Source organism: Macrosteles quadrilineatus, unplaced genomic scaffold (assembly GCF_028750875.1).
Source record: "Macrosteles quadrilineatus isolate MER2022 unplaced genomic scaffold, UCM_ALF_1.0 Scaffold_1__1_contigs__length_201487025, whole genome shotgun sequence".
Classification (NCBI taxonomy): domain Eukaryota; kingdom Metazoa; phylum Arthropoda; class Insecta; order Hemiptera; family Cicadellidae; genus Macrosteles; species Macrosteles quadrilineatus.
In genome coordinates, this window is record NW_026542594.1 from 109,437,530 (window position 1) to 109,465,390 (window position 27,861).

At 35.3% G+C, this 27,861-nt stretch overlaps 1 protein-coding gene across 1 annotated transcript in view; it reads right to left on the reverse strand.

Annotated features, from left to right (window-relative positions):
* LOC128983048 (uncharacterized) overlaps positions 1 to 27,861 on the reverse strand; it is a 331,667-nt gene that overhangs the window by 192,460 nt on the left and 111,346 nt on the right. The window contains exon 2 of the mRNA XM_054402183.1: positions 21,775 to 21,814. Within this exon, the coding sequence (XP_054258158.1) occupies positions 21,775 to 21,781 (7 nt within the window). The 5' untranslated portion in view covers positions 21,782 to 21,814. The remainder of the gene's footprint in view (positions 1 to 21,774; positions 21,815 to 27,861) is intronic.

A 27,861-nucleotide genomic window follows, 5' to 3' on the forward strand; every position in this document is an offset into this window, starting at 1 on the left:
TGACAAACAACAAAGATGTTCTATGACATAGTATACGAGTATTGTAAATGTCATAAAAAGTCAAGTCTTACCCAAACCACAAGCGTTTTTATCTGCAGGCGAACAAGGCAACATCTTGATAGTTGGTTCTGTATCGGATAAGGAAATGTATGACTTACCAATGTGTTGGCATACCGAAAACATGTCTGACTTTAACCCTAACAATACGAACATATCGGTATTCATTCAGGGTCAAATTCCGACAGCTGCTGTCAACAAATTTTAAGAATAATTCTTATCGTTATTGCCATTAATTATAACTACAAGTTGGTGAATTATAAAATAGACCTACGTCTCAAGGACAATTCACTCCATGCCGTATTATTCCTACTAACCTTTTCAATCGGTTCGACCAGACCTATAACCCAGTAACCTAACGCATTTTACCTTGCATGAAATGGGGTAGTAGGTTTCTTTTTTTTGTGTTGTTTGTAATAGTACCGAGTTGCTAAATCCAAATTTTCGACCTTGGCGACCTTCCGGATCACCTCCAAAAAGCTTAAAAATCGGCGGAATTTCGCACTATTTTTACGTTTGTTCGATTTTGACCCCGAAGCATCACTTTTTCATAAAGAACAAACATAACCACTTTTAAATTACATTAAATTACCTATCTATTAAGACCAAATCGGTTATTACAGGCCTAATAGTTTTCAAGATATGACTCCGCAAACAACGGCTAAAATTACAAGTTTTGAATTTTTTAGTTTGGCAAACGTTAACCGTTGCGTTAACCCTAAAGCACAACTTTCTAATTATTTTTCATTAAAACAACCATAATTACTTTAAAACTACATTAAATTACTCACAATTTAAAACCAAAATGGTGATTATAGGCCTAACACATTGAGAGATATGCCTCTTCAAGGTTATAAAATCTTCCCTAAATGCTTGTATTTTAAGTTTCAAGCTATTAAATTTTGTCAAGTTTTATAAAAGAACTATAATAAGAAATAATCTAATTTATTTCATCTCAAGAACAGATTGTGTTATAAATTTAATTTTTGGTGGTAATAAATGTATTGTATCTATCTACACACACACGTACATTGTTACAATAAATGGTTTTCGGGTATAGAACACAGGCCTGTGACGAACGGTATTTATTTAATTTTATCACCGCGGGAGAAGGTTGGAGAACACTGAGGGCGACTGTGTCTGTGATTAGATTATCCTTGTATCTTTGGACATGGACTCGTCCTGTAGGGGTATCAGTTGAAGATTGACTTGTATGACTAACTTGAGACGTTTGGATGTGTGAACTATAATTTAGTTTTTCATTCAATTGAGACAAGGGTAATGGTGAAAATCCATGTGTGAAGAAGTGCTTTAATTCTTCATCTGACTGCTTCAGAACACATAGCCTGTGAAACAGTGTGAGGGGGTCATTAGTCACCTGTATATTGCCAACAGTATTAACATCAGAAGAAAGATATACTATGTTCGGCCGCTTAGAAAGCGACCTCCTCCAGCATTGGTTTAGCATTAGCGCGCAGGTCGTTTTCTAAGCGGCCGAACTATACTTTATTCTTCCTTTTGTATCTGACTTATTCATATTTTTCTCATAAAACTCTCAACATCGCTTCATTGCCAATATCTCTAGCCATATGACAGTTGACAGTTTCCTTCCAACAATTCCACTGCTTAAGCAGTGCCGGATTTAGGGTACTTGCGGCCCTAGGCCAAATTACTTGAGGGGCCATCCCCCTATGGTGAAAATGCCTTGCGATCGCGAAAGTAAGAGTGAATATCTCCTATGCATCAAGGGGACATCATTGTTGACACCCGTGATCGTGGATGAAATCGTGGACATCTCTCCTAAACCAAGTCAAAGCCATCATATCATCATCAGGACAAAGAAATGGTATAAAACTGTCATTTTAGGAACTTATGTAGTTCACACAAATTTTTCAGGGGGTGCAGAAAACCCAGAACCCCCGGTTCGCCCCCCTTGTGACTGTTCTAGATCCGCCACTGAAATGGTGAAGAACCCGTTGGTGGTTAATAACTGGTGTTTATTGAAATCCATCTTGTTTCCTAATTTCAACATATCCTGCAGGTACAGATGCGAACACTTGGCATAAAAGAAGTAATATATAGCATGGCAGAACGACAGCAAAGTTAAAACTTGTTTTCACTGTTGCCTCTTAATTCTTTATATCAATTCCTCTTGATAGTATAAACGTTATAATTACAATAGATTTCCTCCATAAAAAAAACTGGTTCTTTTAAAAAATTTGACCAAATTGAATAACTTGAATCTTAAAGTACAAACCTTTATGGAAGATTTTATGAACCTTGAAGAGGCATATCTCTAAATGTGTCAGGCCTATAATCCCCATTTTGGTCTTAAACTGTGAGTAATTTAATGTAGTTTTATAGTAATTATGGTTGTTTTGATGAAAAATAATTAGAAAGTTGTGCTTTAGGGCAAACTTTAAAAAAATCAAAATTTGGTAATTTTAGCCGTTGTTTGCGGAGTCATAACTTGAAAACTATTAGGCCTGTAATAGCCATTTTGGTCTTAAATGATAGGTTATTTAATGTACTTTAAAAATGGTTATGTTTGTTCTTTATAAAAAAGTGATGCTTCAGGGTCAAAATCGAACAAACGTATAGTGCGAAATTCCGCCGATTTTTAAGCATTTGGAGGTGATCCGGAAGGTCGCCGAGGTCGAAAATTTGGATTTAGGAACTCGGTACTATTACAAACAACATAAAAAATACCCCCGCCGCAGCAAACCTGCAGACTAAGCGAATTTCCATTTGACTGATTTGATTTACACTGAAATGTCTACTTAAAAATATAACATTTATTCTCGATTTAAATAGAATTAGTTTAACAAGTACTTAGGTTTGCTGTATCAGGGAGGGTAAAACTGTTTTTTTTTTTTTTGTAAAATGTTAATAGTTAGTAAGAAATAAAAACGATTTCCAAATTTGATCAAAATATGTTCATAAACAAGCAAACTACAACGTTCAGTTTACTTATTCTCCATAAGAATAACATGGGAATTTTAAATTGACAAGTTTTTTGAATTTTCTCCGTAACCATTAGGCGCATAATAACGCTTCAATATACTAAATTATTTGTTTTTTAAGCTCTACAAAATGGTTTTGAAAGAAATTGCTAATTTTTACGTTTTTTGGGTCAAAAATGGGAAAAACCTATTTTTACCCCATAAAACCCCCCGTAAACCCCCGTTCCCATGGTCCGATCATGCTGGATCGCGAACTCGTTCAAATAAACGTGTAGGTTTACAAGTTTGTACCAAATTTCATCAAAATTGGATCATTTTTGCTCGAGTTATCGTGCTAACGGACACACATATATATATATATAAATATATATATAAATATATCTATATATATATATAAATATATCTATATATATATAAAAGGCAAAGCCCTCACTGACTGACTCACTCATCACTAATTCTCCCACTTCCCATTTACCTAGGAGGCTGAAATTTGGTACACTGATTCTTTAGGCATTAAATAGGAAAACTAAGTTGTTTTTATTCAGATCGGACTCTCGGGCTCCGCCCCAGTGGCTCTGCAGTTTCCCATGTTAACCTTATGAGAAATGGAATTAATGAATCTTAACAGCTGTTTCATTAAACAAGTTGGTTCTGTTCTATGATGTTCAATAGCATTAAAGTTACAAGGATTACCAACCAGGATGCAGCACTATTATTTCTTTTACATTTATGACAACAGCTAATTTGCAACCAAAAGGTGAGTGAGCATAGCGAACGAACTTCAACCTGGAGGCGAGTGAGCGTAGCGAACGAGCCAACCTGAAGGCAAGTGAGCGCAGCGAACGAGCTCCAACCTAAAGGTGAGTGAGCGTAGCGAACGAGCTCCAACCTAAAGGTGAGTGAGCGTAGCGAACGAACTTCAACCAGGACGTGATTGAGCCATGCGAACGAGATCATCTTGAAAATTAAGATGTTAAACGGGGCAAAGCCCGCGGGTTACAGCTAGTATATATATATATATATATACTAGCTGACCCGGCGAACTTCGTATCGCCTAAGTTATAGGTTTCCCCTAAGACAGACCGATGGAAAGAAAGTACCGTTACGTTTAATTTTCAAGATGATCTCGTTCGCATCGCTCAATCACGTCCTGGTTGAAGTTCGTTCGCTACGCTCACCCACCTTTGGGTTGGAGCTCGTTCGCTACGCTCACTCATCTTTAGGTTGGAGCTCGTTCGCTGCGCTCACTTGCCTTCAGGTTAGCTCGTTCACTACGCTAACTCGCCTCCAGGTTGAAGTTCGTTCGCTACGCTCACTCACCTTTTGGTTGCAAATTAGCTGTTGTCATAAATGTAAAAGAAATAATAGTGCTGCACCCTGTTGGTAATCCTTGTAACTTTAATGCTATTGAACATCATAGAACAGAACCAACTTGTTTAATTGAAACAGCTGTTAAGATTCATTAATTCCATTTCTCATAAGGTTAACATGGGAAACTCCAGAGCCACTGGGGCGGAGCCCTTTTAAGAATTTCGAAACGGGAAATAGTTTACGTCCGATTCGCATACCTACAGAATTTACACACCAAATTTCATAACGATCGGTGAAGTCGTTCCGGAGGAGTTTGCAGACAAACACTGTGACACGAGAATTTTATATATTATATATATATATATATATATGAATTTGAATGGATGGTGTTTTTGGCCTCTAGAGACCTCAAAACGAAAAAAAATCGGTCCCGCGTCCAGGTCTTACCATGAGTACTACGGTAATAGCTTATTCCCTATATGGGAAATTCGCTAAAAGAAACCTACTACCCCATTTCATGCAAGGTAGACCCTGATTTTTATAACAAGGTTACTGGGTTACTAAGAAAGGGTGTCACGTTGATCTATCTATCCACGCGCACAGTGTATGATACTTTATGTCGAATACGTTCGTTAGGGAAGGTAAGATAATGCGAGTTGTTCAACAGTGTGTTTACCTATCTAATTTTCTACGGCTACACATCCATAATTGATTTCAGTATCAAAAGATAATTGTACCACTTAGTTTGATAAAACTATTGTTCATTTAGTTCGGAAATTAAAATTCGTAGGCTACCTTCTTATTTCGAAAACCCTAATTATTTGCAGTCAATACGTCCGAAATAACCTTACTACATCCTGTAGTGTTGTGATAAAAACCAATTGATATTGATGAACATAATATGACAGATATAGCCAAACTCTTCGATTTTAGACAGGCCTTTTTACTTGCAACCCGTTATAAAAGTTTCACTGGAAACAAAAAGGAAACAATTCAAAACTTGCTTTACCTTTAGTTAATTAAAACGCAACTCTGTTATTAATCATTCACAAACAAACTTCCTCAGTGTAAATAACGATAATTTTCTCCTGAAATAGTATTTTTTCAACATTTTCACATTTATTGTACCTAGGGCCTTTGACTATCGATACAGTCAATGCTAGGGCCTAAAGTGTGGTTTTTCCGGATCGAGATAATTTTTTAGTTCGAGACGAAATCAATAACTTAAAACGATTGAGAGCTACAAAACCCTTTCGGCTCGTGGTACGAACGCTATTTTATGCCACACTGTTCAAAATTGAGAAAATGTCTCAACACAGGTCTATTAGTCTTACTCTTATTAGTTTAAAAATAACTCCTGTAATACAGGTACTTGACGACTTCGAGCAACCGGTACACTAGTTCTTCTAAATATTTCTTCACATAACCTTAAAGTTGCAGTTGCGTTTACTATTATATAGACTAATTACTATTAATAATACTATTAATTAATATATATATTATTAATACTATTAATAATACTAATAGTAAACGCAACTGCAACTTTAAGGTTATGTGAAGAAATATTTAGAAGAACTAGTGTACCTACCGGTTGCTTGAAGTCGTCAAGTACCTGTATTACAGGAGTTATTTTTAAACTAATAAGAGTAATAACAGTCATAATTTTCGATGAGTTTAAATGATTTAACTTAAAGCTTATGTAACCAGCTCACGCTGTTTATAGCAGTTCGATAGGTGCATCTGGGGTCCAAAAACGCCCATTATTTCCCTCCCTGTAGCAGCAAACCTAGGTACTCATTAAACATAATGTTATTTAAATGAGTGAAAATCGAACCAGGGAAATGGAAATTTGCTGAGTCTGCAGGTTTGCTGCGGCAGTATAGATAGCCAAATAGTGTTTTTAATGTTACTAAACCCGTGTAGTCTACACATTTGAAATATAACATTGTTATTAACTTACACGAGTGTTTTGACGCACATTGTGTATGGAACGAGTCAAATGTGCACAGAAATGCTCCAGTAAAACATTTTCCTCCTCCTTTCTTTCACCGGTTACGCCGAACATTTCTTTCGGTAATGATGTATCCGACTCTGGCTTGTAAGAATTTACATTCTGTTTTGCCTTGAGGTTGATATTTTATATACCTAAGGGGACAAAGCAACGTGACTAATATAGTGAAGCAATAAAGTATTACATCATAGATGAACATAGCATTAATCGTGGTATTGAGGGCTAGTCCCTAGGACTTTATTAAATTACGTAATCTATCGCCTATGATAATTTACTATGAAAAATCTACCATGGGTTGATAATTTGACTTTTCTCAGTGTTGTATAATTTTCAGTTAATATCTACCAGATGGACATTATAAGGGTAGCTAGGTAAATCTCTTAACCACATAGACATACGTAGTTTGTCGATAATAAAGGTGCCGTATTTTATGCATAACTTTCTTATGCACAGTTAAAGTTTTAAACAATAACTAGTGGCTTGTAGGGACATAAGTCCCTAAAAAGCTCAAATGGAAAAGAAATTATTGTAATATTTAAACAAACTCAGAATCAAATTATATATGTGTCGCAGTACATCGCAGAATTGACTGGCAATTAAGTAATCCAAATGTTTGATAATTCACGATCAGCTGTATTGAAGTAAACAAAAATCAGCAGTAAATAGCTCCTAATGCTATTCTTATGGAAAAATTTCAAGTTATATCTAATTTTGTATTAAGATTTTGGGAATTTCACTATTTTTCCCGCCGTCACGGGATCGAGACCTTTAATTTGAGCCCTCATCTCCCGTCATTCTACGACTTCCCAGTCGCCCACAATTTTGACGCAAAGAATCGGCTTACGTAATTAATATATAGACTAGTGGCGTGTAGGGGCATAAGTCCCTAAAAAGCTCAAATGGAAAAGAATTTATTGTAATATTTAAACAAACTCAGAATGAAATTATCTATGTTTCAGGATAGATATCCCAGTACAACATATCTTTTGTGTAAAAAAAAACAGTTTGTCATTTGTCTTTGTTAGAGGTTTAACTGCTAATGAATAAATATTGGTTTATTAAGGCAGCTTTGGGTTTTTGGTTAATGCTGATTAAAAGGTTTCCAAGATTGAAATACAGTATTGGAAATTGTCTTCGTCAAATGAGAAAAGGCAAAAAATGGTGTGTTGACATAAACTTAGTTCTTGGTCAAAAACGCTTAATTAGCATCCCTACCCTACCCAGTTATTATTTCTAAGTCTATGCTCATTTTGTAAAGGTTTGACAAAATTAGTCTTAAGTAAAGGCATCCCATTGACAGAACTTAACCCTAAATTTGTTTCTGATAAACATTAAAAAAACCACTTTTTTTAGCCTAGTGTTAGTATATGTGGTGGTTATCCTCCTAAAGGTACGATTGATTTACATATTCTACCAAAAAAGAGCCTAATCAATGTCTAAATACCAACTATTTTGCGACTAGTTAGGGTTTAATTACCCAGTTATCGAAACTAATCACGACATAAATATTTTTGGTTAGTTTTAAGAAACGGAAATTACCTTCATGTTCTACTGTTATATATAGGTGCTCCCTTTACTACCGTGCTAGCTAGGCTATATTATTTGAACTTTTTTTGCTTGGAGCAACAAAGTACTTAAGTACTTAATGAACAAATACCTGTACGAACCTACTTCATCTTTATTCCCAAATTGTTTTCTAAGAGTAACCGTTGAGGTTATTCCACTTCATACAAAATGTTGATTAAACACTACAATAAATCTCAAATATAAATGTTAGTAAATTTACAAAAAAGTGTGGAATAAATCTTTAACATATGTTTTGAAATCAAAACAAAGAAGATCTTCATTTAATCTTGAATCGTTTCTTTAATCTTAAAAAACAATTTATTTTAACTTTGACATAACTAAAAAGTCTTGATTATTATGGGTAACGTTTTCCCTTTATATAGTTGGTTTTATATAGTATACATTACATTGCAGAATTGACTGGCAAATGAGTAATCCAAATGTAATATTGCTTACTTGCTTAATGATAAATCACGATCAGCTGTATTGAAGTATCAAAAATCAGCAGTAAATGCCTTCTAATGCTATTCTTATGGAGAACATTTTACGTTATATCTAATTTTGTGTTAACATTTTTGCAGTTTCACTATTTTTCCCGCCGTCATGGGATCGAGACCCATAATTTGAGCCCTCTCCCGTCGTTCTACGACTTCCCAGTCGCCCACAATTTTGATGCAAAGAATCAGCTTACGTTATTAATATATAGATTAACTAGCTGTAACCCGCGGGCTTTGCCCCGTTTAACTTCTTAATTTTCAAGATTATCTCGTTCGCATGGCTCAATCACGTCCTGGTTGAAGTTTGTTCGCTACGCTCACTCACCTTTAGGTTGGAGCTCGTTCGCTACGCTCACTCACCTTTAGGTTGGAGCTCGTTCGCTACGCTCACTCACCTTTAGGTTGGAGCTCGTTCGCTGCGCTCACTTGCCTTCAGGATAGCTCGTTCGCTACGCTAACTCGCCTCCAGGTTGAAGTTCGTTCACTACGCTCACTCACCTTTTGGTTGCAAATTAGCTGTTGTCATAAATGTAAAAGAAATAATAGTGCTGCACCCTGTTGGTAATTTTTGTGACTTTAATGCTATTGAACATCACAGAACAGAACCAACTTGTTTAATTGAAACAGCTGTTAAGATTCAATAATTTCATTTCTCATAAGGTTAACATGGGAAACTCCAGAGCCACTGGGGCGGAGCCCGAAAGGATTTTTGAAATAAGAATATGCCTATATGTTAATCGGGAATGTGAGCTATCATCATGCCAAATTTCAGCCCAATCCGACCAGTATTTTTCGCGTTCACTTGTCACAAACATACATCCATACATCCATACATCCATCCATCCAAACTTTCTCATTTATAATATTAGTAGGACTAGTGGCATGTAAGGACATAAGTCCCTATAAAGCTCAAATTAATGTTAAACAAATTATTGTAATTTTTAAACAAACTCAGAATCAAATTATCTATGTGTCATATTATATTTTTCATATTATCAGCAAGTTTGGTTTGTTAGGTTAGGTTTTGACGGTTTAATTTTATAATACTAAATTTTAAAATTAATTTTATAATAAAGAAATTTAAGCAAACATTCATTTGATTTTTTCTTATATATTTTTATATTATCAGCAAGTTTGGTTGGTTAGGTTAGGTTATGACAGTTTTTATAGTAACATTTTTTTATAATTAAAAAGTTAATTTTATAACTAAAAATTATAAAATTAATTTCAATTTTTCAACTTAGCAGTTAGCGGTTCTAGCGGCGAACTCTGACACTACAAGATATGTTAGCCATCGTCCCTCCCGTGTGCCCCACCGCTGTTTCATGTATTTCAGCTTAACCTAACCAATCAATAGTTTTATTAATACGTATGAAGTCAAACGGTGTGGAGCCCGTGGGTAACAGCATAGACTAACCAACCACAAGTAGATTTCTCATCGCATTGAAAATTGTGAAGCTCATTTTTCGTGTCTAGTTTATGTCAGGTGGCACTGGGCGTTAGTGTCGACGAAACTTAAGTTTCTATTATTTTAGGGCTAATTTCATGATTTATGCTTTACTGATTGGTTATATAACTAGGACACGAGGCAATGTTTAAGATTATATACTGTAGTTTTATTTGGTTAAACGAGGTTGTAAATGGCTGAAATACCATGAAACAAATTGTAAACAAACACGACTTCTACAGTGCACCGGACAGAGCTAACTATGTTTATTGGGATGATCCTAATGAGCTTGTAGATAGGTTAAGACTTTTTTTGGCTAAATCGCCAAGCCGGTAACTCAGGAGTGGATAATGAAATAGATTCCATTATTGAGGAATTGAGAGAAAGTGGAATTATTTATTAAATAAAAATATGTTTATAGATAAATTTTATCGTTTATATAATCCATATAATAAGTCTGCAAAACCCAGGGCTAGTCGTGAACCTACTTTAAATTTAAAAGACGATAGTTGGAATTGTTTAAACCGTAAAATTGGTAATGTTAAAGATGGGGAGTTTGTAGATGATGTATCAACTTTGGGGCAGACATTAACTAGAAAAGGTGATGTCTTTTTACAAGGTAAAACTAAATATGAGTTTTTACAATCTATATATATAAAAGGCAAAGCCCTCACTGACTGACTCACTCACTCATCACTAATTCTCCCACTTCCCATTTACCTAGGAGGCTGAAATTTGGTACACTGATTCTTTAGCCATTAAATAGGAAAACTAAGCTGTTTTTATTCTGATCGGACTCTCGGGCTCCGCCCCAGTGGCTCTGGAGTTTCCCACGTTAACCTTATGAGTTTTCATATTTAAATGGAATTAATGAATCTTAACAGCTGTTTCAATAAAACAAGTTGGTTCTGTTCTATGATGTTCAATAGCATTAAAGTTACAAGGATTACCAACAGGGTGCAGCACTATTATTTCTTCTACATTTATGACAACAGCTAATTTGCAACCAAAAGGTGAGTGAGCGCAGCGAACGAACTTCAACCTGGAGGCGAGTTAGCGTAGCGAACAAGCTAACCTGAAGGCAAGTGAGCGCAGCGAACGAGCTCCAACCTAAAAGTGAGTGAGCGTAGCGTACGAACTTCAACCAGGACGTGATTGAGCCATGCGAACGAGCTCACTTATGAAGTGGGGCAAAGCCCGCGGGTACAGCTAGTCTAAGAATAAAAATTGGAATGATAAAAAACAGAAAATTACTAATGTGGAAAAGGGTGAAAGTTTAGATGATGTGCCCACTTTACAACAGACTTTAATACGAAAAGATGGTAAATTTGTTCAAGACGATAATAATTATGAATTTTTAGAGTCAGAGAATGGTGTTTGGAATGCTAAGAAACAGAAACTTAGCGATTTGATGGAAGGTACAGATAGTAAAGATGCTGTGAATGTTTCACAAGTTCTAAAAATGGAAGCAATGTATTGGGATTTTAATAATACAAGGTTAGTACGTGTTAGACCTACCATTGGTGACACTGACTGTGTTACAAAAGAACAGACTATAATTTTTAATAAAAAAACATAATTGTTGGGATGCCAAAAGATTATTTATAAGGAATCTACCAGAGGGGGAACATTCGGATGATGTTTGTCTAATGTCACAAGCTATGCATTAGGATGGATCGAAATTTGTTTATGGAGAAACAAAATTTAATTTGATGGAATACAATCCTGATTTATTAATTGCTGACCCCACATCTTTGAGTGGATTTAAGTATATAGATAATAGACCATATAAACCAGAAAGCTATGTATTTAAAAGAATGGAAGATAATCTATTAAATGGGGCTAATGGTAATATATTTACAGTTAAAGGAAAGAGTGATGTTATAAAAAATGAATTAAATTGCATACGAACTTCATAAGCCTGCAAGAAAGAATTTCATTAGAAGGTTTAAAGTTTTGGGTTTAATGAAACCGTACAAATAGATTTAATTGATATGCAAAACTATGCTAGAGAAAATTCTGGCAATAAATATACTTTAACATTAATAGATACATTTTCTAAAAAAGCTTATGCTGCTCCGCTAAAAAAAATACAAGGTTGGTGGTTACAGAAGCCATTAAAACCATTCTACCAAAGGGGGTTAAAAACATTCAATCCGACAATGGAAAAGAATTTTTTAATCAATATTTTAGCAAAACTAATGAAAAACTTAAGTATTAATCACTACCACACATTTTCTACAACTAAGGCTGCAATTGTGGAGAGGTTTCAGAGAACTTTAAAGAATTGGTTATATAGGGAATTTAGTGCTCAGGGGAGTTATAAATGGTTGGATTTACTTCCAAAGTTAATTCGAAAATATAATAATAAGGTGCATAGATATATAGGTATGAAGCCTAACCAAGTGAATATTAAGAATAGTAAATATGTGCATGAGAGGTTGACTTCTAAAGTAGTGCAAGTTAAAAAGCCAAGATATAAGGTAGGTGATAGTGTGAGAATTTCCAAGTATAAACATGTTTTTAGTAAAGGATATAGGTACCCCAAATTGGACAGGGGAGCTTTTTACAATAGCAGAAGTTAAGAATACAAAGCCTGTGACTTATATCTTGAAAGATGAAAATGGTAATATAATCAGAGGAGGATTCTATACAGAGGAGTTGTTAAAGACCTAAAGTAAAAAAAGTATAAGACATGTATTTAGTAGAAAAGGTAATTAGGAGAAAGGGTGATTTATTGTATGTCAAATGGCTTGGGTTCCATGAGCCGGGAGGTGTTATCCATACAGATAATCACGACGGAACCTCTCCATGCCGAATTAATTAATAAAAGCACGGAACTGCCACTGAGCTGCAACATAGACTAAGCAAAACAAGTAGACTCCTCATCCCATTGTAAATATTGAAGCTTTGTTTTTCGTGTCTAGTTCATGTACGTCCACACCGATCGCTGGGGTAGACAACATTTTGTTTATATTATTTTAGGGTTATTTTCATGATTTGTGCTTTACTATATGGTTATACTAGCTGAGTACCCGTCCTTCGTACGGGGTTGGTATACAGTGATTATTGTAGTTAAATAGTCGTGCTTTGCATTTGCAATGATTACTATAATACTATAGTCAATGTTTACTATAACCTACGGTATACTATAGTCTATAGAATATCTATCATAGCCATAATGTTCTACCACTTTACCTAAACAATAGAAAGAAGTAAAGTTCTCACAATCCAGGTTTTTGTTGCTGCTTGGTTCAAATTAGCTGTTGTCATAAATGTATGAAGAACTAATGGTGCTGCACCCTGTTGGTAAACCGTATAACCTTTTAATGCTATTGAGTATCACAGAAACAAATTGTAAGGTAGAAACAGCTGGCAAAATTATTTAATTCCTTTTAAATATGAATACTCATAAGGTTTACATGGGAAACTCTAGAGCCGCTGGGGCGGTGCCCGAAAGGATTTTTGAGGTAAGAATATGTCTATATGTTAATTGGGAATTTGAGCTATCATCATACCAAATTTCAACACAATCCGACCAGTAGTTATTGCGTGATTGAACTTCAAACAAACAAACAAACAAACAAACAAACAAACAAACAAACAAATAAACAAACAAACGCACAAACCTTCACATTTATAATATTAGTATCATAACTAGGAGACCAGTTATTGTTTATGATTAAATCGTTTTATTTGGTTAAATGAGGTTTTAAATTACTGAAATAACAAGAAACAAATTGTAAACAAAACATAGCCTCTACAGTTGGACGTACAGAACTAACAATAAAATACCCCCACCGCAGCAAGCCTGCAGACTAAGCGAATTTAAATTTGCCTGATTGGATTTACACTAAAATGTCTCCTTAACAATATCACATTTATTCCCTATTTAAATAGAATTAGTTTAACAAGTAGGTTTGCTGAAACAAGCAAGGGTAAAAATTGTGTTTTTTATGTAAAATTTTAAAAGGTACTGTAGTTTAGTAAGAAATTAACGTATTTTCCAAATTTGATCAAAATATGTTCATAAACAAGCAAACTACAACAGTTTACTTATTCTCAATAAGAATAACATGGGAATTTTAAAATTACAACTTTTTTGAATGTTCTCGTACCCATTAGGCGCATAATAACGCTTCAATATACTAAATTATTTGTTTTTTAAGCTCTACAAAATGGTTTAGAAAGAAATTGTGAAATTTTGTGTTTTTAGAGTAAAAAATGGGAAAAACCTATTTTTACCCCATAAAACCCCCCATAAACCTATAAATTTTAGTGAATTTCCTATATAAGCTATCACCGTAGTACTCATGGTAATACCCCTGGACCCGGGATGGCAAGGCGTATAAAAGAAGGTGTGTGCACGCACATCCCCCACCCCTCCAATCAGCCAATCAAGTATTTACTGTTTTACTGTTTTCGGTTAAATGGTACCATATTACTGTAGTAGTGTTATATTGTATAACACTACTACAGTATATTCATTCAATGTTGAATACAACTCTATTTTGGATATATAAAACTAAATAATTGTGTTATATATTCAATGCTGATTCCTAATGATTGTCATTCGAAAGTCTTTGGAAAATTACAAGAAAACATATGATTTGGTCAAATAAAAGGTAAAATAAAATAAAGGGTGGGGGTGGGGTGGCAGCGGAGTAGGGGAAGAGCCATATTCTGTCTCACTCTCACAGCTCGGTACCTATCTCTCTCTCGCACCAATGCTACGAGGAGGACGCTTTCTAAGCGGTGTCGTGCTCCGAGCGCCGCGGCTTAATTAGTGGTGCGAGCGCTGAAGCCATAAATCTTGTAAGGGTCTGCTCAATGAAGCATAAGTGACGAGGGTTAACATGATAATCTGTGGTACTTCTTATACCAATTCCCGCAATGGAGATGGTGTTATTCTTTCTAAAATACAGTTTAAATCTAAAGCCTGAATTTAAAAGAAGTGGCGATGGTTAATACCAGCCTATGTGGAAATATAAACAATTGGTGATAGTGTAATTTTTTTTTTAAATACTGTTTAAATCTAATGTATAAATTGTAAAGGTATTTTGTACAGCTGTAAGTAAGTACACAAATTTAAGCAAGGGATTTTTATCCAGTTGCATTTTCATTGGCTGACTTGAAGTGCCAATAGGGTACGTACCATCGGTATGTGGAATACCACCCTCCCCCCTCCTCCACCTGTTCCTCCACCCTTAATTTTAAAATATTTGTCACTTTGTGTAAAAATCTTAACCAAGATCGAACTTGCAGCGACCCGAAAGGGGAATGCAAGTTTAGTGCGTGGCGGGTATTGCTACCGTAAGAAGAGGGAGAATAAGAATGGGTCTTTTACCTTTTACCTTTTACCTTCGATGTCTTCACCACAATCCGTAGATCGGGGAATCGTCATAGTTCTTCCGTCTGGACGGGATTTTTCTGTATATTCACGAAGTGAGCTGGCGTATGTGTGTGTAAGAATGTTCCTCTATGTAATCGTTTATGTTGTAATATGGTCTATTGGTGAGGTATTTTTTTAAGTGTTGGACAAATGTTTTATTGTTGTGTAGATGTTTAAATTGTTGTGGTAGCAAGTTGTAGAATTTTGAGCCAGTGTATTGTGGTGTATTGCTGAATTTAGAGAGTCTATGTTGGGGTAGATCTATGTTTGCTTTGTGTCTTGTATTATGTGTATGGAGTTCTTGTCTGCGGACAGGTGTTAAGTTTATGGAATAAATGATGGTTTCAAGGATATACAGTGATGTGATGGTAAGGATGTTGAGTCGGATGAAGTGTGGTTTGCAGTGTTCATTTGGGTCCAACCTCAAGATTGTTCTTACGGTCTTTTTCTGTAGAATTAATATTCTTTCGAGGTTTTTGGCAGATGTAGAACCCCATGCGGCAATGCCATATCTCAAGTGTGAAGCGAAGATGGAGTGGTAGGCTATCATTGTAGTGTCCAGATCGGTGGTGTTGCAGATTCTACGGAGTACAAAGAGTGCAGTAGACAGTTTTTTACTAAGGTAATCTATATGGATCTGCCAGCTTAGGTTTTCGTCAATGTAGATACCCAGGAATTTAGTTGAGTCAACCGTGGGAATGCTCAGTCCGGACCAATCGTCTGTTCTTTTATTGTTATTGTTTATTCGGAAGTTGATGTGTACTGTTTTGTTCTTGTTGATAATGAGGTTTATATCTTCACAGGCTGTTGTTGCTTGATCCATTGTTGATTTTATTAAGTTAATGTTGGATGCTTGACGATTTGTTGGAACAACAATAGTGGTGTCATCGGAAAAAAGTATGCATTTTTGGTCGTTGTCAAAACTGGAGGGGAGGCTATTGATGTAAATGATGAAGAGGAGGGGACCCAATATGGAACCTTGGGGAATTCCTCTTGATGTATTTCTAAGTGATGATTTGGTGGTGTAAATGGTGTTATGGTGTTGACTTTCAATTTCTACATATTGGTATCTATCTGTCAGATAACTGTCGATCCATTCCAGTGCTTTGCCTTGGATATTCATGCTGATTAATTTGGTTCTGAGGATATCCCAATCAAGAGTGTCGAAGGCTTTCTGTAGATCAAGGAAGATTCCAGAGGCATTTGGTCTGTAGTTTGGCAGTGTGTTAAGGGAAAAAAAGGGTGTAAGGGAAAGTTAGTGTGTGTTAACGAGGAAATATTGAACGAAAACGAACACTCGTGTGTGCCCGACGAAGCTGCTGCTGATGTGCGCGTCGCTGTTACGAAAGCCCGAAAACGTACCAGGGAAGACACATACGATGCAGATAAAAAAAGTTATTTCATTACATTGGTATAATATACTAAGTATCTACGAACTGACAATATTAAAGTGGTACTTATATTTTACAAACAATATTAATAATTATAATCATAAATACAACTTCTAAGTGGTTTTTGGGTTACAAGTGAGATAGTTGCAATAGTAGTTTTTATTTAAAAACCAGATATAACAAAACCAACATTAATAAAACATGTGATTGAAATTTCTTCCATTTGTTTTGATTTTCTGATTATAAACTGGTTGATTTTTTGTCACCAGCCTAGCAGCCTATAAGACCCAAGTTATTTTTTTTTATTTCAAATTAATTTTTCGTGGTATTTTTGAGCTTATTTTAATGTAGGCCTATAAATGGATTCTGTTTTAAAGTGTTTGAATTTAAATTGCTAAAGTGTTTTTTTTTATGTTAGGTAATAGTTTAGTATGAAATAAAAGAATCTTCCAAATTTAATCAAAATATATTCATAAACAAGCACACTGAAACAGCTATTCTCCATTAGCATTTATCATATTCATTATAGTACAAAATTCATTATATAGGAATTTTATATTTACATTTTTTTGTAATTTTCTCCGCAACCATTAGATGCATTACGGCGCTTCATACTAAACTATTTGTTTTTTTGAGCTCTAGATTACCCCATTTAAAAAAATCAAATTATGACCTTATGAAAATAGACCTCTGTTTTGCAGAAATTTTATTTTGTTAGTCATTGACATTGCAGCATTTGGAAATACTGTACCTCGTATGCATGGCTATGCATTACAGTTTTACAAATACATATGTGTGGACCTATTTGTTGAACACTTTGTCTTCTTCCAACTTATTTCGAACAGGACGTGTAATTTAGTTTTAGAATTTAGTATCCGCCGCGTCCGCTTGCTTAGCGATTTTTTAGAATATCGCGGCGGGAGTTTTGTCTATCTCGAATGGCCTATTAAAAGTAATTTAAAAGTAAAAAAAAAAAAACTCTTGGTCCTATTATTCTAAAACGTTTTTATTAGCTCGCTTCCTCGTCTGTTCGGTACAAATTTTGCAATCGATTTCAAGCAACCTCTCGATGAGCTAGATACTTGAGACTTGAATCATAGCTCACAAATCTATAACAATGCAATAATTCAATCATTTTATTTTCATATTTCCCTTGGGCTACTCCCCATTGGCTTCCAAATGGTTAATGTTTACATTTTGAAAAATGTAAATATATCAATTGAATTCAGTTAGTTCAAAGAGCAGAGGTTAAGAGGTACAGGTTCTGATCTCGAGAGATTCTAGTTTTATGATTATTAGAATAGTAGCATAGACAGTAGCAACAACATCTGTTTACAATTAATTAAACATACCTACACATTGAAGACTAAAAAGTATATCGTATTTTTTTATAAACAAAAAAGCGTTTTAAAATTCCACGTTTTTAAACACACTAAGAATGTATTAAATAAATAAATCTATACTAATATATAAAAATGAGATGGTGTGTGTTTGTGTATGTGTCTGTCTGTTACTTAATAACGTAAGAATCACTGAACCGATTGCAATAAAATTTTGTATGAAGGTAGCGTATAACTAGTTAACGTATAGGCCAATTCCTGTTATTATATTTCCTTTGGGCTACGCCCCATGGGCTTCCAAAGTTTCAATGTTTACATTCTGGAAGAATGTAAATAGTAAAAAATATTAATTGAAGTCAGCTGTAAATACTATAATTTGACATTAATCAGGGCATAAATTTCATTAATTTAAATATAAGTCAACAACATAATACATAACAGTTATTATTTTTAATCGTTCCATAGTTCAAAACGTGTATGTATTTGCATTAATTTACATAGCTTTTAAAACATTGAGTAAATAAACATAGTTACGTGGAGTGAATAAATACTTGTAGGATTTAAAACGAAACATTGGGCGCATGCAATAGATAACTAGTGTACATGTTGCTCGAGATCGAGCAATTGCAAAGAAGTATAGGATTTATTTATAAACAAATAACTTGTTTAGAAACTAATAACAGTCATAATTTCCGATGATTTTAAAAGAGTGAACTAAATAGGTAGTTTTTAGTAGTCAACTAATGGAAATACTCACAATTTACATAACAATCCTATTCCAGTTTAAAGAGTTAATTTATAACAATCAACCTGCCCATGGACGGGAAAAGGTAAGCTTACAATTTAAGTTTACGTAAAAAGGCTGTCAAATTTTATAAAGTACCGCACCTAAGCTATTTAGCCAATTTGTAGACAATAAGGTGTATGCTACTTTAAACTCTACTAAAAAACTGGCAGAACTCTGAAATGATGTTATTTATCACATGCTTACTCATATGCCAAATCCTTAAAATAAAAATTTTATAATTTATATCATTAAACACAAACCAACATCAAAAACTATACACATCTTTAATACAACATAGATAATTTACACATTGACTGTTTACAATTAACATGTGTTCTTCCTCTCACTTTTAATTTTGCTTCGCAACAGGAAAAATCTGTTTCATAATCATTGAAAACAGATTCATAATAAATAATCTATCATAAAGTCTAAGATTAAATAAACCTATCACATAGTGGTTTTATTTTTCTGGATCAGCTGTCTGAAATTATAAAATAGGCATTTTTGACAGTTCTGGTTATTCACATTTAAATGTCAAAGCAAATGTAAACATGGTGAATTTTCTCATGCTTCCATGGAGACTCAATAGACTCAATAAGACTCAATAAGAATTTATTAATGCCATTAAACTTAGACCATTTATTAATATTTAATTTCTGACAACAGCTGGAGTTTCAAAACAATGTTTGTTTCCCATGTTAATCTTATGGAGAAATACGAAACTTTGAAAGGCCCCAGGGCCTCACTCTCTAATTATTTACCTAAAAAGAAAGTTTCCTGCACAACTTCACGTTACGCTCTTTCCAATGACACCAAATACATGTCAATCGGTTCAGTAGTTTCGGAGGAGTAATTGTCACAAAAATCCTGCTTGCGTATTAAATAAGTATATATATATATATATAGATATATAGATATAGATACAATATGTTAAGATAGTAATTTCAATTGCTTGAGGATATATACTATAGTTATCGAGTTGCGACTCCTAAGACTACTTCTTATGTTAGCATTTATTTAAAAATCGTTTTAAATAAATGCTAACATAAGACATTGTTACATAATTGTATTTTACAAGTTATATTTTTTTAGAAGACAATGTTTACATAGACGCAGATGCGTCATGGCGACATGGATAATTCTACAAGTTTAAGTGTACACTTGATTTATCCGGTTCGGTAACGAGCTGTCAAAACTATCAAAACATAGTCAGGTAGTCCACGCGGCGCTCGGGCCACCCGGCGCTCGCGCCACTCGGCGCTCGCGCCACGTAACCTTCTAAGCGGCTGACCTATATTGCCATATTCTGTTGAAGTAAAAACTATTTTTTCTGAATTCGTGGTTGAAGCTTTATTTTTGTTTTTATGTTTATGTATTAGTTTATCGACCATATGACTTATATTGCCGTTAGAGACGGCGATGAACTCGATGGTATTTATTTCTTCATTGTAGTCGTTACCGTTCATAGGAATAGATAGCAATCGGCTTACGAAACTGTGGTATGCTGCTATGTTATGACTTTGAGGATGATGTGAGTCCAGAGTTGATGTGAATTTTCTGGGATGATGTGGTCGGGTTTCTGTATATTTTAAATTGTAATTTATCCGCTGATCTATAAATTGTGACGTCCAAAAAAGTGAATGACTTGTTGTTATCTTCAACAACTAGTTTAGACTCTAAGGTCATAATCATGTTGTTATATTGAACAAATACAATAACAGATAAAGAAAACAAATAAAATATAACTATATGTTGATTTAACTTAATTAATTTAATTTAACTTAATTTAGAGAACCTTGATTTCTTCTTTGTTAAAATTGTGTATTATATAATGGCATATTTCTATTTTAGTGTAATTGAAGGATTTTTACGAGTTTTTAGCGAATTTCCCATATAGGGAATAAGCTATTACCGTAGTACTCATGGTAAGACCTAGACCCGGGACCGATTTAATTTTTCATTTTGAGGTCCCTAGAGGCCAAAAACACCATCCGTTCAAATTCACACACACACATATATATATACACACATATATATATATACATATATATATTTACATATATATATGTACATATATATATATGTGTGTGTGTGTGTGTGTGTCCGTTAGCGCGATAACTCGAGCAAAATGATCCGATTTTGATGAAATTTGGTACAAAAGTGTATACCTACGTTTATTCGAACGAGTTCGTGATCCAGCATTATCGGACCATGGGAAGGGGGATTAATGGGGGGGGGGGGTTTATGGGGTAAAATTCGGGTTTTACCACTTTTAGCTCTAAAAACAAAAGAAAATAGCAATTTCTTTTTAAACCGTTTTGAAGAGCTTAAAAAAAGAAATTATTTAGTACATAGAAGCGCTGTTGTATGCCTAATGGTCACGGAGAAAATTAAAAAATAGTGTAATTTAAAATTCCCATGTTATTATGGAGAAAATACAAATTGTTGTAGCTTACTTGTTTATGGGTATATATTGATAAAATTTAGCAAATTTATTTAATTCATCCTATACTATTGACGTATGGTCAAAAAACACTTTTTACCTTCCCCGTAGTATCAAACCTAAGCACTCGTTAAAGCTAATGTTATTTAAATAGGGAATAAATATGTCTTATTTTTGGAAAGTTCAAATTTGCTTAGTCTGCAGGCTTGCTGCGGTGGGGGTATTAATGCTTAAAATGAATTTAAAAGGGTACTAGAGTTTATAAGGTATTCACCTATATATAATATACTATATGTTGTATGGTAACTATAATGTGTATGTGTCATACACAAACTGATACAGATATACTTACTTATACTCATGAACACAAACTCACAGACGTAAAGAAACATATAAATATTTCAACCAAGTATAAATAAGGTATGTTATCAACTTTATTTTTCCGGAAATTGATAGCCTTCAAATAAACATGAACAAGTACCGAAAACCTTTAGAAAAAAGCTTAAGTTAGTTGACAAACGTACATCCAGAACATACATTTATTAAAGTAAGTTGCAAACATAACTTACGTATCATTTCAGATTGGTGAAGACTCGGTCTGATCTGCACCTGTAACAAGCAAATCATAAAACTCCAGCCAACAAACAAGGGCTATTAAATTGCATTTGAATAAATATTATTCATTGAAAATAACACAAAATTGACCATATAACCAGGACAGAATGAAATATGTTTTTATAATACATGAAAATCAAACCACACTTTTTTGGTTAGTCGGACTTAATCAATTGATTGGATTAAGTCTGATGACAAGGGGAGAAGCGCCATTACGAGCCTTGGTGCTTAACAATTGAGTTATGCAAGTATCTGGTCTAATGGCTGCTGTTACTCTCTCTGCCTACCCACTAGACTTACTTCGTGATCCACTATCACAAAAACCTTTGATAAAACGTTATATCACATTTTAGTAAACATTAAATCTATCTATCTATCTATCCATCTATCTTCTATCTATATATTAATTACGTGAGCCGATTCTTTGCGTCAAAATTGTGGGCAATTGGGAAGTCGTAGAATGATGGGAGAGGGCTCAAATTAAAGGTCTCGATCCCGTGACGGCGGGAAAAATAGTGACATCTCCATAATTTTATCACAAAATGAGATATAACGTAAAATGTTCTCCATAAGAATAGCATTAGAAGCCATTTACTGCAGATTTTTGTTTACTTCAATACAGCTGATCTTGATTTATCATTAGGCCAGTAAGCAATATTACATTTGGATTACTCATTTGCCAGTCAATTCTGCACTGTATGCACTGTATACTATATAAAACCAGTGATAACGTTACCCATAATAATTAAGACGTTTTAGTTACGTCAAAAATAAAATCAATTGTTTTCAAGATTAAAGAAACGATCCCAGATTAAAAAAAGAACGTTTGCTTTTTTTATTTCAAAACATCTGCTTTAATATGTTAAAGATAGAACAAACTTTTTTACAACTTTTTTGTAAATTTAACAACCTTTATATTTGCGATTTATTGTAGTGCTTAATCAATATTTTGTATGAAGTTGAATAACCTCAAAGACCCCTAGAAAATCAATTTGGGAATAAAGATGAAATAGGTGTTCGAACAGGTATTCGTTCATTAAGTAAGTTTTATGACGAGTTCCAATGGGCGGAAAAAAACAATATTGTTTAGAGGATATTTTAACCAGGTACTGCCTGTTGCTCCAAGAAAAAAAGGTTAAAATAATATAGCCTAGCATGCACGGTAGTATAGGGAGCACCTATATATAACAGTAAAATATATTGGTAATTTCCGTTTCTTAAAACTAACCAAAAATATGCATGTCATGATTGGTTCCGATAACTGGGTAATGGAACCTTAAACAGTCGCGAAATACTGTAGTTAGTGGCCAGACGTTGATTAGGCCCTTTTTTTGATAGGATATGTTAAGTTAAACACACCTTTAGGAGGATTACCACCACATTACTTACACCAAGCTAATACGGTAGTAGTTTTCAATGTTGATCAGAAACAAATTTAGGGTTAAGTTCTGTCAATTGGATGCCTTTACTTTTCACTAATTTTGTTAAACCTTTACCAAATGAGCATAAACATATAAATAATAACTGGGTCGGGGTGCTAATTTAGTGGTATTGGCCAAGAACTAATCTTATCTCAACACACCTTTTTTTGCCTTTTCATATTTGACTAAGACAATTTTCAATATTTCAATCAGGGAAGTCTTTTTTCATCATCATCCAAAAGAACAAAAAGTTACCTTAGTGAACCAATATTTATTCACAAACATGTTTGCTGCATTAAGCAGAGTTAAACCTCAGGAGTCATTCAAATTATTTATTGAAAATAACATAAACATATAAAACAAGATAAACAACAAACTGTTTTTAACACAAAAGATATGTTTTACTGGGATATCCATCCTGACACATAGATAATTTGATTCTGAGTTTGTTTAAAGATTACAATAATTTGTTTGACATTAATTTGAGCTTTTTAGGGACTTATGTCCCTACAAGCCACTAGTCAATCTATATATTAATTACGTAAGCCGATTCTTTGCGTCAAAATTGTGGGCGACTGGGAAGTCGTAGAACGACGGGAGAGGGCTCAAATTAAAGGTCTCAACCCCTTGACGGCGGGAAAAATAATGAATCTGCCAAAATGTTTACACAAAATTAGATATAACGTAAAATGTTCTTCATAAGAATAGCATTATAAGGCATTTACTGCTGATTTTTGCTTACTTCAATACAGCTGATCGTGATTTATCATTAAGCAAGTAAGCAATATTACATTTGGATTACTCATTTGCCAGTCAAAGTCAAAGTCAAATCGTTTATTTCCAAAAGTTAAACAATACAATAAACAGATACAAATTATAAATAAATATATTTTTCCTACAGTCACCCGACAAAGTTGGCTTCCCTGTACTGTTTATAGTACAGAAAGCTGCTAATTGCTGCATATTTATACTTTGCCGTACGGTTTATACTTTTCCGTACGGTTTATACTTTGCCGTACGGTTTATACTTTGCCGCACATCAGGATTCTAACCAAACAACACAAAACAGCGTGGTTTTATTATGCACGTAATCCGTGTACGCTTGGAAATAGGTTGGCAACACTTAAAGATAATAATTCTATGAGCAGCTGATTGACTATTATAACTACGATTTAACCTGTCATTTCGTGTTTATAGTTTCGGTATTTCTGAACTTTCTGGACTTTTCTTTTAAACGTTTTTAAAACATTCCTACGATCTTAATAAACAAGAAAATACCTTTAAAGCATTTTTTTAGGCGCGGAAACCACTTCAAATTACTAAAACATTCGGAACTATATTCTCAAAACGCGGAGCACATTTCTTGCCGAGGAAAAATAGCGGAGTGATACGGACTGCGGGTACTACGTTCTCTAGGGCACCATTTGTGTTGCCAGCTGAACCTAAAAAAGTGTTGTATGGTGTTTGAAAGATTAATTATTTATATGCTTTATAGTGACTGTAGGAAAAATATAATGTGTAACACGAGTGAAAAAGGCCTTTGCTGCACTCGAGATCATAAACATTGTAAACATTGCTCTCGTGTACAATTATATGGGGATTTTATCAGCGCTTCCGTAGCCGTCCGGCCAATGCTGGCAAGCCACGTACTCACCTTTCTTTTGTACACCGGGACACTGCTCTCCTCATACTGCAGGATTTGTGGCGGAAGATTGCGATATAAGATATGGGCGATAAAATATGGGTTACTTTTTAGGGAGGTTATATTTAATCTAGGAAATTGGTAACCAAAGTTGATTCTATGTCTTGTGGGATAGTTATGCTGCAAATTGGTAAAAATGTTGTTTTTTTTACCTAAGAAAGACTAAAAGAGTTTTAACAAATAACTGTCGTATATCATGAACAGAAAAATCTGAGTACAGATCCACTGTTGGATATCTCGATGGTTTGCTTAGGACTGTTTTGATTAATGACCTCTGCGCAACAGCCAGAGGCTCAAGCATAGAGGCCGAGACACCGCCCCACGCCAATATACCATATTGAAGCAAAGACTGCACGTAAGCATAATAAACTGTCCTACAGTAATCCGTGGTCAGAACACCAGCAAGTTGAGAAAATGCATATATGAGCTTTCTAAGTCGTTGTTTGAGATAATGAATGTGGTGAGTCCAACTGAATTTTTGATCAATTATAATTCCTAGATAAGCGTACTTCTCTACCCGCTCTATGACGTCACAAGTACAAGCCGCAGACCGAAAGTCGCCGCAGGTATGAAGAAATAGTTGCCTAGGGCTAGGGTCACTTTCACTCTTAAAAAATATTGGTAAACTTTTTGTTTTATTTATGTTAAGGGTTAACGTGTTTTGGTCTAACCAGCGTTTAATTTTATAAATGTCTGTAGATGCGTGTTCATATGCCTCATCCCACGTGCGGACCCTCCAGGTTCCCCACGTGGTTCACTAAAGAGCTTAAGCTCTTAACTATTGAAAAAAACGTCTTCATAAGATCTACAAGTTGAACCTGGACGAAGCTTCCTACTGTCGTTTTTTCTGCCACCAGAGCTCAATGCAAGGCCTTGTCCACAGCCTGTTTTACAAATTACATTAACCACGTGGAAGATGTCCTCCCACAAAACCCCAAGATTTTTTGGTCCTATGTAAAAAGCCTCAATAGCTCAACCTCATTCCCCACCTCAATGTCTCTAAATGGAACTACCTCCGATAGTGACCAGTCAGCTGCCGAGTAATAGCTCGGGGAACCAGGAGAAGTATGTAGCAAATATGCTACATATTTCTCCTCAGTGTTTGGCCAGGATGACGTACCACCTGACTGCTTCACCCCTGTGTCCCAATTAATGGGGTCCCACTCGTTCTACCCTATCCAAGTGCATGAAGTCCGCCAAGCAATTTTAAACATTGATGCAAACAAAGGTTGCGGTCCCGATTCCATCCCGCCGGCTGTTGCAAAGCACTGCCGCCGCCTACTGGAACACCCACTTACCAATCTCTTCAATCTGTCTCTGTCAAATGGTATTTTTCCCGACATCCTTAAACCAAGTCATATAATTCCAGTTCATAAAAAAGGACCTATAAATGACGTCAAGAACTATCGTCCAATAGCGATTCTCTCAGTCATCTCAAAGATCTTCGAGAAAGTCGTTCTGCCTAGATTCAAGTCCATCATCTTGCCATTCGTCTCCCCCAATCAACACGGCTTCTTGACTGGCCGCTCCTCTTCCACAAACCTGATGATCTTTGCAACAGATATCTTTGATGCGTTTGCCAATCTTCACCAAGTCGATGCAATCCAACTCCATTTTGCGAAGGCTTTCGACTGTGTCAGTCATAGGCTCCTAGTGGAAAAGTTAAGGACCTTCAGCTTTGACGGCTGTTTGATTCGATGGATTCGCAAGACAGAGTCCTACAAGTCAGGTACGACGGTTCACTTTCTCATCACTTTTATGCCACCTCGGGAGTTCCAGGTTCCTTGCTTGGTCCCATACTATTTATCTCGTTTATAAATGATATCACTACAGACCTTCAATGCAGCTTCCAACTATTCGCTGATGATCTTAAGCTCTACCAAACATTTTCATCCATTGATGACCTTGACATTCTCCAGATTAGTATAGATTCTGTAGCCAGGTAGCCAGGTATAAATGTCAGCAAATGCAATTATATCACCTTTCATCGTATATCCAACCCCGTCCGGAGGAACTATACAATTGATGGCAAAGAGCTCGCTAGATGCTCGGAGATTGTGGACCTCGGCGTGTTGTTCACCCCAAACCTCAGCTGGGATCGCCATGTCCACTCTGTCTGCAACCTCTTACGCAGACCCCTTCTTGAACCCTGAGGGTCCTTGCGCAACCTCGGCCTAGTTCACCGAATCTCATTAACCTTCAATATCATCTACTCGCTAAAGTTGTTATTTCATTCCCTTGTGAGACCCCACCTGGAATATTGTGACATTATCTGGTCCCCTCACCAACAATATCTGAAGGACGAGCTGGAGTGTGCAAAGAAGATTTGTGCGGCTCGTGGGTACTCGCCTGGGATACAGGTTCCTTGAGGCTCCTATCGATGATCTGCAATCCCTCCTGAAGCTGCCTTCACTGGAATCCCGTCGCTTCAACCACGACGTACTATTCCTCCAACGTCTGGTCACCTCTGAGCTTGATTGCCCAGAACTACTCCAAAAGGTCAACTTCAGGGTTCCCACTGGTACTCGCTCCACTGACCTCTTCACCAGGGTAGCAGCTTCCTCAAATTACGGAAGGAACAGTCCACTTGTGAGACTTCAAAGGCACGGGAACCTAATACCTGGAAACCTCGACATCTTCTGCTGCAGCTCATCCATCTTTAAAATAAATCTGCTCGAGGCGCAAGTAAGTGATGGTGTTCAGTGATCGGTGGCTCTTAGTGATGTGCAATAGGTCTCATTGTCCCGGGTTGATGTTCGATTATGTCTTTCTAATTTGTCTGTTTCTTTTCTGCATGAATGTTTTTCTTTGTTAAATTGATCTTATCTATATAAATAAAATTAGAGTTTTGTCTGTACATTGCTCAGAATCATACATTTTTAGGTTATTTTTACGTTTTATACATTAAAGAAGCCGAA